The 13,035-nt window shown below is 43.3% G+C and overlaps 1 protein-coding gene across 4 annotated transcripts; it reads left to right on the top strand.

Moving 5' to 3' along the window:
* Window positions 1-251: 251 nt before the first annotated feature.
* On the top strand, window positions 252-11,951 carry LOC110531333 (acidic leucine-rich nuclear phosphoprotein 32 family member D). Of its 4 annotated transcripts, none has more exons than XM_036987056.2 (7): window positions 252-612; window positions 2,195-2,344; window positions 3,161-3,283; window positions 5,547-5,733; window positions 6,607-6,707; window positions 9,177-9,246; window positions 9,442-11,951. In XM_036987056.2, the coding sequence occupies exons 1-7, from the start codon at window positions 559-561 to the stop codon at window positions 9,513-9,515; spliced, it is 759 nt and encodes a 252-aa protein (XP_036842951.1). In that variant the 5' UTR covers window positions 252-558; the 3' UTR covers window positions 9,516-11,951. The 4 variants fall into 4 exon arrangements, with proteins under 4 accessions (XP_036842951.1, XP_036842952.1, XP_090039490.1 ...); XM_036987057.2 differs by having other exon boundaries at window positions 381-612; window positions 9,445-11,951; XM_090183364.1 differs by having other exon boundaries at window positions 387-612; window positions 6,541-6,707; window positions 9,445-11,951.
* Window positions 11,952-13,035: the final 1,084 nt, after the last annotated feature.

The raw sequence follows: 13,035 nt of genomic DNA, 5'->3' as shown, positions 1-13,035 counted from the left end.
TGACACTGACTATTCTTAATCAAATAAAAAAAACAAGAAAATGGTGCCGTCTGGTTTGCTTCATATAATGAATTTGAAATGATTTATACTTTTACTTTTGATACTTAAGTATGTTTTAGCACTTACATTTACTTTTGATACTTACGTATATTTTAAACCAAATACTTTTCCTCGAGTAGTATTTCACTGGGTGACTTTCACTTTTACTTGAGTCATTTTCTATTAGGGTGTTTCTACTCTCACCCAAGTATGACAATTCGTGACTTTTTCCATCACAGGTGTTGGGTCCCAAAGCTTGGTGCATCCGTAGTTCGTCAATAAGTCATGCATGTTGCCTGTAGTGCGGTAACGCGGCCACACCGGGCACTGTTGAGTATTTTAGTTTCGCCGCGGTTTCTACTCGGCGCAAACAGATCATTCGCATTTGACCCACTTTCTGACTTCCACGAACGCAGCTCTCTCTTTTCGCTTCAAGATCATCAACCGTAGCGAGCAAGGCTGTAGAAACCCAGAAAACGGTCCAACCAGATCCGAGAGATAAGAGAGGAGGGGGGGAAAATGGACATGAAAAAGAGAATTCACCTAGAACTGAGAAATAGGACGCCGTCGGATGTAAGTATATGATTTAGGTTAACATGCGACACCAAAGTTTACTGTGTGTGGAAGTCATGTCGAGCACATGGGGTCCTCTGAAAGCCTGCTGCTGGTAATATACTTTCTTTACCTCCTACGTTTTCTCAAACTCAATTTCTAATGAGATAAGTATGTATATTGTAAATTAACTAGGTAATGCCATTAGATGCATTCGTTTTTAGGAGCGCTAATTTATCTGCCTACGTTAACTTCGCTGAATCACTTTACAAGTCAAACCGGACCCGTGAGGTAAACAGGAAAATGGCTAACAAAATGGTTAACTACTATCACACAAAATACTTTTTTTTAAATATTGTTAGCCATCTGCTGTAGTTTTTTTGTTTGTTTAATACAGATGTATATTTTGTAACAATCAACCTTACTATCAAAGTAAAGGCCAACACACTGAACATCATTGCGAACATTGCGGTAGCCATTTTTAGCTAGCATAGCGGTAGCCATTTTTAGCTAGCATAGCGGTCGGTAGTCATTTTTAGCTAGCATAGCGGTCGGTAGTCATTTTTAGCTAGCATAGCGGTAGCCATTTTTAGCTAGCATAGCGGTCGGTAGTCATTTTTAGCTAGCATAGTGGTAGCCATTTTTAGCTAGCGTAGCGGTAGCCATTTTTAGCTAGCATAGCGGTAGCCATTTTTTAGCTAGCATAGGACTCAACGTTGTTGGGCGCGTATCTAGCATGCCGGCTAACTAGAAAGCGAATCAATAGACTATTTTTTTTTTAATTATCGGTTATAGCTACGAATAGTTTATTTTGAAATTATAGTAAATGTACACAGCCGCGAACTGTTTTGGATACACTTTGACCGGTTAAAGACCCGTCCGTTAGCTAGCTGGCTAGCAACGTAACTTTGCTGGCTACTTTAGGTGGCTAGGTAACATTGGGGGGGGATTCGGTTATGCTGAGCTGTGGGGCACCGGACTATAGCCGTTGATTTGAACTGGCAAAAGCGGCGAGGAGAAGCGCCTTTCTCAAATAGAACAATAATCTGTGCCGCTGGGTCATGTTAGCAACATCGTGCGTCGTCCAGAAACGTACATCACTTTTCCATCAAATCTGTTTTTCTATGTAGTTTTCATTGGGAAGGCAGTTTAATTTTAATTGTTTTAATTGTTGTTGTTTTTTTAAATCAAAAGCAATTATTTTTTGCACGTGCACACAGAATCTTTCTCGTGACTCCCATGCTTTGAACCGACTTTTGAGCGGGCCACTTGGTTCATGCCCGGAAGGCCCTGTTCCAAAACGAAAGCAACCACATTTCACCAGTGCAAAACACGCCAGCCCGGGGGAGGTTAATCGAGTCCCCTCACCAGCTATCTACATCACGTGCACACAGTTTACAAACAGTTCTGCTTATAAACATGGCTGCTTTCCAAGTGCCAAATAAAACAGATTCGAAACACAATTATTTTTTCCCCCATTTGCACTTTTTGATAGAAATTCATGTAAAATATTCAAAATAACTACGGACATAAACGTTTATTTATCCCTCTTCTTTTTTTTCCTTCTCCCTACTCCGTTTCTCTCCCTGGCCTTCTCTTTTAGGTTCAGGAGCTTGTCCTGGATAACTGTCGGTCGAACGAGGGGAAAATGGAGGGCATAACGGAGGAGTTTGAGAACCTGGAACTGTTGAGTCTCATCAACGTCGGCCTCATCAACGTCTCAAACATACCCAAACTGGGGAAATTAAAAAAGGTATGACGGCTAGGGTTGTGGCCCAATTGGCACCATTGTTTATTTTACAGTGCACTACACCTGAACAGGGCCCATACATCCCCATAGTCACATCAATCATACCCAAACTGGGGAAAGGTAGCATCACACTAAACCAACATGTAGCTATTGTTGAAGGGGATGTTTTAAACAAGGGAAACCATCACTGTAAACCAGGGGGGTGTTTTTAACAAGGGAAACCATCACTGTAAACCAGCATGCGGGGGATGTTTTTACCAAGGGAAACCATCACACTAAACCAGCATGTAGCTATTGTTGAAGGGGATGTTTTAAACAAGGGAAACCATAACTGTAAACCAGGGGGATGTTTTTACCAAGGGAAACCATCACACTAAACCAGCATGTAGCTATTGTTGAAGGGGATGTTTTAAACAAGGGAAACCATAACTGTAAACCAGGGGGATGTTTTTACCAAGGGAAACCATCACACTAAACCGGCATGTAGCTATGGGGGGGGGGGGGGGGGGGGTTTAAACATTTCCTTTCTGTTTTGGCTTCAGACCAGCTGAACTTCTCACTTTTAAACTTTGAAATGTTTTGCCAGATTAAACAGTAATTTTAAATGACTCCATGAACTAGTCCCGTTGGAAGATAGGTAATAATATCATAGATCATCGTAATAATCTGTTTACCTTTTTAAGACCAGTTAAATGCATAATTAATGGTCATAACGAAGTGTAGCTTTTCACCGTGTCACATGACACAAACAAGACTCTTCTGTCCCCCCCCCCCCCCCCCCCTAGACTGAATAAATAACGTGACTTTCTTCTTCTGTAGTTGGAGCTAAGTGACAACAGGATATCCGGTGGTTTGGAGGTGCTGGCTGAGAGGCTGGTCAACCTCACACACCTCAACCTCTCTGGGAACAAGTTCAAGGACATCAGCACACTGGAACCACTGGTGGGTGTTCAATGTTACTGAATACGACCCCTGGTCGGTCGGGTGTTGGAACTGTTACTGAATACGACCCCTGGTCGGTCGGGTGTTGGAACTGTTACTGAATACGACCCCTGGTCGGTCGGGTGTTGGAACTGTTACTGAATACGACCCCTGGTCGGTCGGGTGTTGGAACTGTTACTGAATACGACCCCTGGTCGGTCGGGTGTTGGAACTGTTACTGAATACGACCCCTGGTCGGTCGGGTGTTGGAACTGTTACTGAATACGACCCCTGGTCGGTCGGGTGTTGGAACTGTTACTGAATACGACTAGTGATGCACTGATATTACATTTTGGCTGAAACCGGTATCCAATATTTTCAGTGCTCAAAAAAACAACACAGATGACCGATATTAACATTTGTTGTGGCCTTTTAAGCTTTCCGGTACAGTTAAACCGCTGCGTCCGTGTGTTTTTAACTATTTAAGGCACTGCGTCTCAGTGCATGAGGTGTCACTACAGTCCCTGGGTCGAATCCAGGGTCCATCACATCCGGCCGTGATTGGGAGTTACATGGGGCGGCGCACAATTGGCCTGGCGTTGGCCCGGGGTAGGCCATCGTTGTAAATAAGAATGTATTCTTCACTGGCTTGTCTAGTTCAATAAAGGTTACACACCACACTTTGTTGTCATTAACGTATGTCCCCATGACCAGTCAAATCCATTTCTTTCACTTCCTTGCTGTTTCGTTGTTCAGCCGTTTCATTCTCAACCAGGATGTCTCACACTATGGAACGAGGTTTGGGTCTTTGCGTGTCAAATAACACTATACCAAATAAGCTTGTTGACCAATCAGGACCTGAATATGACTGGCACGTCACATTAATTTAAAGCATTCAATATATATATATTTTTTAAAGTAGTTATTACACATTGATTACACTCACTCCTATGTCAACGATTCATCGATGCGTATGCTATGATGCTGGTAAAGTTTTATCGTTCTCCTACAGTGCTGATGATTTTAAAACGCTGGCTAGCTCATAGATGCAAACAATATTCTTCCCATAAACACATATTAAAACCACAATCTGTTTCAGTAGCTATAGTTAGCTAGCTAACATCTGTTTCAGTAGCTATAGTTAGCTAGCTAACATCTGTTTCAGTAGCTATAGTTAGCTAGCTAACACCTGTTTCAGTAGCTATAGTTAGCTAGCTGGGAATCCTAGCTAGCTAACTATATAGCTAGGTGTCATCTAAAATAACCCTAATTTATAAGACAGTTCTTATTTGATAAATGGTGGACGGTCCCGCGATAAGAGCAGCGTTAATATTTGCGTAAACTCATCAGTCGGGTAGATTGATACCAAATTTCATTGCTTCACATTCCAGCCTTTTTAACATTATCTAGTCTAAATATAGCGTGATTCCACCAATTGTAACCTTCTGCATCACTTTCAGGCATACTTTTATTTTGAAGGCAAATTCCACTATTGTGCCTAATCGTTATTGTGGCTAGCTTCACAACCCGGTCCGCTCGAGCCTCACTAGCAAGATAAAGCTAGTTTCTGTTTATAACGTTAGCTTTGGGCAACCGGGCTAAGTAGCTGGCTAGCTATTTATTTTCATGAACTGAAGTTCAATTTCAATTGGCGAACAACAAGTGACCACCTAGCTAATACTTACTCACAAGGATGCATAAATCATTGCTAAGAATAATGAAAATGACTGCAGTTTCTACTGGTCATTGTTTTCAGGCTGGTTGTATTTGTGCTAGCCAGATACCAAGCTAAAGCTAGCTACCCCAGAAGTTGCGGCCAAACAAGTTATGCTTTATTACCAACGTGGTATTGTAAACACATCGTTCGTGGCCGGTGTTTGCAGACTTTTTCCGTTGTTGTGCATTTTTGACAGTGCTACTGATAGCAGTGGTGGCTCTTGGCTTGCAAATGGTGTTTTTTTTTTACTTGTCAAATGGCCGATACCAACGGTGACATTTTTAGCTAATTTCGTCCGATTCCGATATGTTTGCCGATTTAGATCGTGCCTCCCTAAATAAGACTACTTGTGGTTGTTGGAACCGTTCCTAAATAACACCGTTCTAGCTGGGAACATGACAGGTTATAACCGCTTATAACTTGGAATGAGACTGTCGTAGCTCTTAATAAGACTTATAACTGTGACATTTATAACTTTATTTATACCCCTGCCTTCACCCCTGTTTATAACTGTACATGAGACTGTTATAGCTGGGAATAACACTGTTATAACCTCTCCCTTGTTAGAAAAAGCTTCCCATACTGAAGTCCCTGGACCTGTTTAACTGTGAGGTCACCAACCTGGGAGACTACAGAGAGAGCATCTTCAAGCTCCTCCCGCAGCTCACGTACCTGGATGGCTACGATATCGAAGACTGCGAGGCCTCCGACTCGGACGGCGAGGGAGACGGGGTCGAGGATGAAGATGATGAAGGTGAGACTTCCCGAGAGGGAACTTATGGGGCGGGAGGTAGCTGTTAAGAGCGTTGGGCCAGTAACCAAAAGGGATGCTGGTTTGAAACTTGAGGGGCTGCAAGGTGGAAAAAAATCTGTCGTTCTGCCCTTGAGCAAGGCACTTAACCCCCAACAACAACTGCTCCCTGGGCCCTAAGGCAGCCCCCCCCCCTCCCCCCCCCCCAACACACACACTTCCCTCTGATTCAGAGGGGTTCGGTTAAATACGGAAAATTAGTTTCGCAACTGACTAGGTATCCCCTAACTAAATTCTTAAAGAAACACCAACTGAAAGGTTGTCAAATGAGCAAAACATCCAAGGGGACGTCGTAGTTAGTTAGCTAGTTTCTGTCTGCAGAAACGGACGCGGTCCCAGTGTCTCTATGAATCTGGCAGATTAATTATTTATCGTGTCTCTTTATGGAGATGTTGAGATTACACTATATAGGGCAGGGATGATCTAGATTCAGCCTTCGGGGTTGTTTTAAATGTATTTATTTTTTGAGCAGATGGTCAGGGGGCCAGAACACAATAATTTGTAGTCTGCAAATGAACTGCGAAGGAGCCCCAAACAGATACAGTATTTGACTAAAACAATAATTTCAAAGGATACGATCACGTCTCTCTCTGCTTTATTTGGGAACAAATTTCCTCGATTAAAATCAGTTGGTGCTGATTTCCTGATGTTTTTTTTTTGTATTTTATGTCCCAACAATAAATTCCCCCAAATAATAAGAGTCTGAACAGAGGAGGGATGGTCTAATGTTGTTTCTGTCCTGCGGAACAGAGGGGGAGGAGGGAGAGTCTGTAGAGAGTAGGGATGGTCTAATGTTGTTTTTGTCCTGTGGAACAGAGGGGGAGGAGGGAGAGTCTGAAGAGGAGGAGGACGAAGAGGAGGAGGACGACGAAGAGGTCGTTGCAGAGGAAGATGATGACAGTGGGGAGAGTGGAGAGGTAAGAACACGGATGTCATGTTGAATACACGCATGTTACATGTTTAGCATATGATTTTATATGTGTTTATAAGTGTTCATTCAGTATTTGTGGTAATTGTCAGTTATAAATCGGCCAATTTTGAATTGTTTATCTGCTTTTTTTTGGGTTCTCCGATAATCGGTATCGGCGTTGAAAAATAATCGGTCGACCTCTAATTCTGACCATTTTACTCGCCCTAGCAGAGCTGCTTCGGCAGTTATCACGTTATCCAGATGTGTTGGTGACTAACTGTGCTGCTGGCAATTTAATCATGCATTTTTTGGGGGGGCCGATGTTAACCGGCCACATTCAACTGGCGTTGAGATCTCCATACATTCATTATCGTGCGCTCTGGTACACTCGGGAGAGAGTGCTCTGAAATAGGAGTAGGTAGCCAGAACGGATTTGCAAAAAATGTCCATTGAGAACGCACACTATAGCATTTAGCTAAGCTAAGAATGACGGGAATAAACGTTGGGTAGTTGGTTGGCCCAAAATTAATATACTGGCAAGTTTGATGTATACGTAGCCGACTAACATACCGGAACATACTGCTGTAATGATATGCAATTCATAAGGACAACGTAGCTAACAAAATGTCAGCCAACAAAACGTTTTAAGGTAATTTATTTGAAAAGTAATTAGCTTTTTATGACATTGTTCAATTTTCTTTAACATTTGTCATAATTAGCTAAAGCAATGAATTTGTATCCTCTCTCGGCTGCATGTCTTCCGCCATTTTCTTAAAATCTGAAAACACCGTGAAGCCACGCCCATTTCCTGAATTGCATTATCGGCCCTAAAGTATGGAACTAGTGTCCTCTGCGTGTATATTTTGGCTGTGTTTAGTATGACATCCAGGAACTTTTTTTTGCATAGTAACTATATCCATACTATGACCAATGAGCTATATACTCACTTCACTAATAGTATGGTTAGTGTGGGTGGTATGAATATTCAAACCCATCATTCTTCTGGTATTTTGGGTAAAAGACTCGTCATGAAATTGGGCAATAAATCGCATTACTTCTTACTAATACATTTTTTATTATTTTATTAATATTAAGCACAGTCTTTTTATTTAAAAAAAATAAATAATAATTTATACATATAGGAGTGGATTTCTCCATCTACATGCCACAGTGGCTGGTGGACTGAAGTTACTTTTAGTGTCCCCCTGGTCACTCCATGCCCCGTCGCCCGGTCTCTCCGAGTCCCCGGTCACTCCGAGCCCCGTCACCTTGTCACTCAAGGAGAGTCTCAAGCACTTTCTTGCTTTTCACTCTGAACGGTCAGATGGCTGTTGGTGACATGCTTCCGTAGCAAGTTGTGGCTAAAAATCAATCGTGTTAGCCACTAATCGCTAGCTAGCTTGCTAAATGTACCAAGAGTCAGAGCAAACGTAGCTAGCTAATACAGCCTGGTACTACAGTGTAGGCCTAGATAAGCATGTTTTGTGCAGCTACATGAGGTTAGAAAACATGGAATGTAAAAACATCCAATTAGGCTCACCTGGAAAAACTGACCAACACTTTGGTTCCTACCCTGTCAATATTTCTTCCCTTAATTTATGTCAAACAACAAATGCATTCAAGGCTCTATGAAATTTAAATAGTCATACTATTTCCAAGATTACAGCAGTTCATATTATGCATCTGTGCGTGGCACCGTGTGGAAATAGTAGTTAAAGTCCAGGAAATGTATAAAAATTCTGGAAATTATTTTGATTTGTTTAATACGGTTCAATACAACTTCAATCAGAATGAAGACCTAATTTTAAAATCCCTTATCAGTTTGTTGCCACCCTAGGGTAACTCATAAAGCATATTTATACTGAACAAAAAAATATAAATACAACAATTTCAACCATTTTACTGAGTTGGATGGATTATCTCGGTAGAGGAGAAATGCTCACTAACCCGGATGCAAATACATTTGTGCACAAAACTTGACTGTTTTTTAATTATTTATATTTAATTTTTTCACCTATAAAACATGGGAGCAACACGTGATGTTTTTACATGATGTCTTAATATTCAAGAACATTTGATTTATTTATTTATTGTTTTGAGAAGGTGCTGGAGTCAAAACTGTATGAACAGGAACAACTCTCAGCACACTTGAAATACATGAAACGGCATCATTACTGTCAAAAAAAAATTTGCCGGAAAAAATATCACGAGACATATTTTGGCCATATTACCCAGTCCTAATTCAAAACATTGAATTAAGTACAGGCTCTGGTGCCACCTAGTTATCGTTTCTGATATGAACGACACATGTTGGTCCATTTTCACAAAGCAAGAGCAACAAGTTAGCCTGCTAACGTTAGCTAAACCTGATACTACACTGGAGGCGCTAGCTTAACCCCGGTACTAGACTGGAGGCGCTAGCTTAACCCCGGTACCACAATGCTGTCCGTTGTACGAACTGTTTTTCTCTCTCTAGGATGGGGAGGTGAACGGCGATGTTGACGACGATGATGACGAAGACGATGATGAAGACGACGAAGACAACGGTTAGTAGCTTCCAACTTCCATTGAAATATTTTAATTTGGCTATGTACATGCATACATGACGGTTGTGATCCCAAATGGCGCCCTATTCCCTATCTGGTCAAGGTAGTGCACTACATATGGAATAAGGGGCCATTTGGTACACAGGCAAACACGTTGTTCTTTTGGGGACCCATATCTAAATGTTCTCTCTCCAGAAGGAGAGGATGACTCTCCTGTGAAAGGAGAGAAGAGGAAGAGGGATCCTGAAGATGAGGATGAAGACGATTGAGTGTCCCTCCCCCGTCCCACACACCCCTCGATATCTGAGATCTCCTGACCCCTCCATATCTCAGATACCCCTCCATATCTCAGATACCCCTCCATGGCCTTTAGTTGCCCCCTTACTGCCGCTATCACCCGTCTCCCCTTTTCCCCCAAACCCTCCAGCCAACCTAGTGGCACCCTATTCCCTATATAGTGCACTACTTTTTGACCAGAGCCCATAGCCTTGAAAAATCCTATAGGGTCACAAGTAGTGCACTGTATTAGGGAATAGGGTGCTTTTTGGTACTCCATCCTACACGCGCACCCCTTTGCTTGAGTTGCCCTGTGTCGTGGTAATTTGGGGGGGGGGGGGGTGTATGGGTAGAATCCCGAAACAACCGGGTCTTTCGTCACCGCGCAACATTCCGTGACATCACCGGGGCGGGGACAAACTCGTCAACCTCAGCTGTGTCCCAAATTAATCCCTGTTTAGTGCACTGGTTTTGGCAAGGGCCCCTTGTTTTATTTTCAAAAAAAGAATAATAATAAATAAATAAGCTCAGTTCTAAAGTAGTGCACTACTTAGGGAATGGGGCTGCTATAGGGTCCTGGTCTAAAGTAGTGCACTACTTAGGGAATGGGGTTGCCATAGGGTCCTGGTCTAAAGTGGTGCACTACTTAGGGAATGGGGCTGCTATAGGGTCCTGGTCTAAAGTAGTTCACTACTTAGGGAATGGGGTTGCCATAGGGTCCTGGTCTAAAGTAGTGCACTACTTAGGGAATGGGGTTGCCATAGGGTCCTGGTCTAAAGTAGTGCACTACTTAGGGAATGGGGTTGCCATAGGGTTCTGGTCTAAAGTAGTGCACTACTTAGGGAATGGGGTTGCCATAGGGTCCTGGTCTAAAGTAGTTCACTACTTAGGGAATGGGGTTGCCATAGGGTCCTGGTCTAAAGTAGTGCACTACTTAGGGAATGGGGTTGCCATAGGGTCCTGGTCTAAAGTAGTGCACTACTTAGGGAATGGGGTTGCCATAGGGTCCTGGTCTAAAGTAGTGCACTACTTAAGGAATGGGGTTGCCATAGGGTTCTGGTCTAAAGTGGTGCACTACTTAGGGAATGGGGTTGCCATAGGGTCCTGGTCTAAAGTAGTGCACTACTTAGGGAATGGGGTTGCTATAGGGTCCTGGTCTAAAGTGGTGCACTACTTAGGGAATGGGGTTGCCATAGGGTTCTGGTCTAAAGTAGTGCACTATGTAGGGAATGGGGTTGCCATAGGGTCCTGGTCTAAAATAGTGCACTACTTAGGGAATGGGGTTGCCATAGGGTTCTGGTCTAAAGTGGTGCACTACTTAGGGAATGGGGTTGCCATAGGGTCCTGGTCTAAAGTAGTGCACTACTTAGGGAATGGGGTTGCCATAGGGTCCTGGTCTAAAATAGTGCACTACTTAGGGAATGGGGTTGCCATAGGGTCCTGGTCTAAAATAGTGCACTACTTAGGGAATGGGGTTGCCATAGGGTCCTGGTCTAAAGTGGTGCACTACTTAGGGAATGGGGTTGCCATAGGGTTCTGGTCTAAAGTGGTGCACTACTTAGGGAATGGGGTTGCCATAGGGTTCTGGTCTAAAGTGGTGCACTACTTAGGGAATGGGGTTGCCATAGGGTCCTGGTCTAAAGTAGTGCACTACTTAGGGAATGGGGTTGCCATAGGGTCCTGGTCTAAAATAGTGCACTACTTAGGGAATGGGGTTGCCATAGGGTCCTGGTCTAAAATAGTGCACTACTTAGGGAATGGGGTTGCCATAGGGTCCTGGTCTAAAATAGTGCACTACTTAGGGAATGGGGTTGCCATAGGGTTCTGGTCTAAAGTAGTGCACTACTTAGGGAATGGGGCTGCCATAGGGTTCTGGTCTACATACGGAATGGGGTTCCTTGTGAGACATTAGCTAGAGTTTTTCTGTTTTGTTTCTGCCGTCAGAGCTTTTTAAAATCGTTTTTTCAGGGGATTTTTTTGTTTTGTATTTTTGTCAGTGCTGTCTTGTCTCTCCTCCCTGTGTTTCGGGTTCGGGTTGGACCCAGAGGTAACATCACTCTGGCTTACGTCTCAAATCACACCCTAATCCTTAGGGTGCACTACGTAGGGAATGGGGTTGCCATAGGGTTCTGGTCTAAAGTAGTGCACTACTTAGGGAATGGGGTTGCCATAGGGTCCTGGTCTAAAGTAGTGCACTACTTAGGGAATGGGGTTGCCATAGGGTCCTGGTCTAAAGTAGTGCACTACTTAGGGAATGGGGCTGCCATAGGGTTCTGGTCTAAAGTGGTGCACTACTTAGGGAATAGGGTGTAATTGGGGACGTTCTGTGTACACTGGCTGGTTGTGGCTGTTTATTTTTTACTTTCTGTAAGGCAAAAAAAAAAAAACGTACAAAAAATTGACTTTGTAAATAAAATCTTAACATTTTGCTTCTTGTTCTTGTCCTTCTGTGTTATTTCTGTTTATTTTATTATCTAATGAGTGACGATAACCATTCTAACGCGACCGTATCGCCGTGAACTAGACCAAAGGGCTTTGACATTCAACACGCGTGGGCCCGCTTTAGCAGAGACATCGTAAATGTTTACGTGTCGGCTAACGTTGGATGACAACGTCGGAAAATATACGCAAGCTTCAATGTGGCAGAATACCGTGAGTACCTGTGGTGCTGTGTGGCCAGACGGCTGTCAACAATAACAAAATGACGTGGGGAATCGTGACTCGTTTCAACTAGTTACCATGTCTTGTTTTGATTTATTTCGTGTCGATGCTAATATGGTTCAAATTCACTAGCTAACCCAACTTCAGTATTTTGAAGAGATGTGCTCAATGTATTTGTCAATCTAAAGCCAACTGTCTGTTTTGCACCATAGTTGCACATTTTTGTTGCTGAACTAACAATCTGGTGCCGACTGTAGTGTCTGCCGTGGCACACAACCGTTGGTGGATGGATACGTGCAATGTCTGAACGAGGGAACACGGCCCTCGGCTTGGTGGATGGATACGTGCAATGTCTGAACGAGGGAACACGGCCCTCGGCTTGGTGGATGGATACGTGCAATGTCTGAACGAGGGAACACGGCCCTCGGCTTGGTGGATGGATACGTAATGTCTGAACGAGGGAACACGGCCCTCGGCTTGGTGGATGGATACGTGCTATGTCTGAACGAGGGAACACGGCCCTCGGCTTGGTGGATGGATACGTGCAATGTCTGAACGAGGGAACACAAATTCTAGAGGATTGAGAACCACTACGTTTAAACTCACTGTAGAACTGATTTATAGTTAACAAACTCGGGGACCGGCCAGCCTCATCCCACGGACCATAGCTAGAGAAATACTTTTCAATCTGACCAGCCAACACTCAACCAGGGCTGGTTTTTGACTAGAATATTAAATAATCAGATGTTGTGGGACGAAGTGTATGTCTCATCACCAGCCCTTAATTGTCAACATCTAAAAAACATGGTGAAATATAAAAAACTGTTTCTATAGAGCAGCATCATTCTGAAA

This window comes from Oncorhynchus mykiss, chromosome 9, assembly GCF_057628025.1.
Source record: "Oncorhynchus mykiss isolate SJ-2025 chromosome 9, ASM5762802v1, whole genome shotgun sequence".
In the NCBI taxonomy this organism is placed as follows: Eukaryota; Metazoa; Chordata; class Actinopteri; order Salmoniformes; family Salmonidae; genus Oncorhynchus; species Oncorhynchus mykiss.
This window is presented reverse-complemented; position numbering and strand designations above follow the sequence as displayed.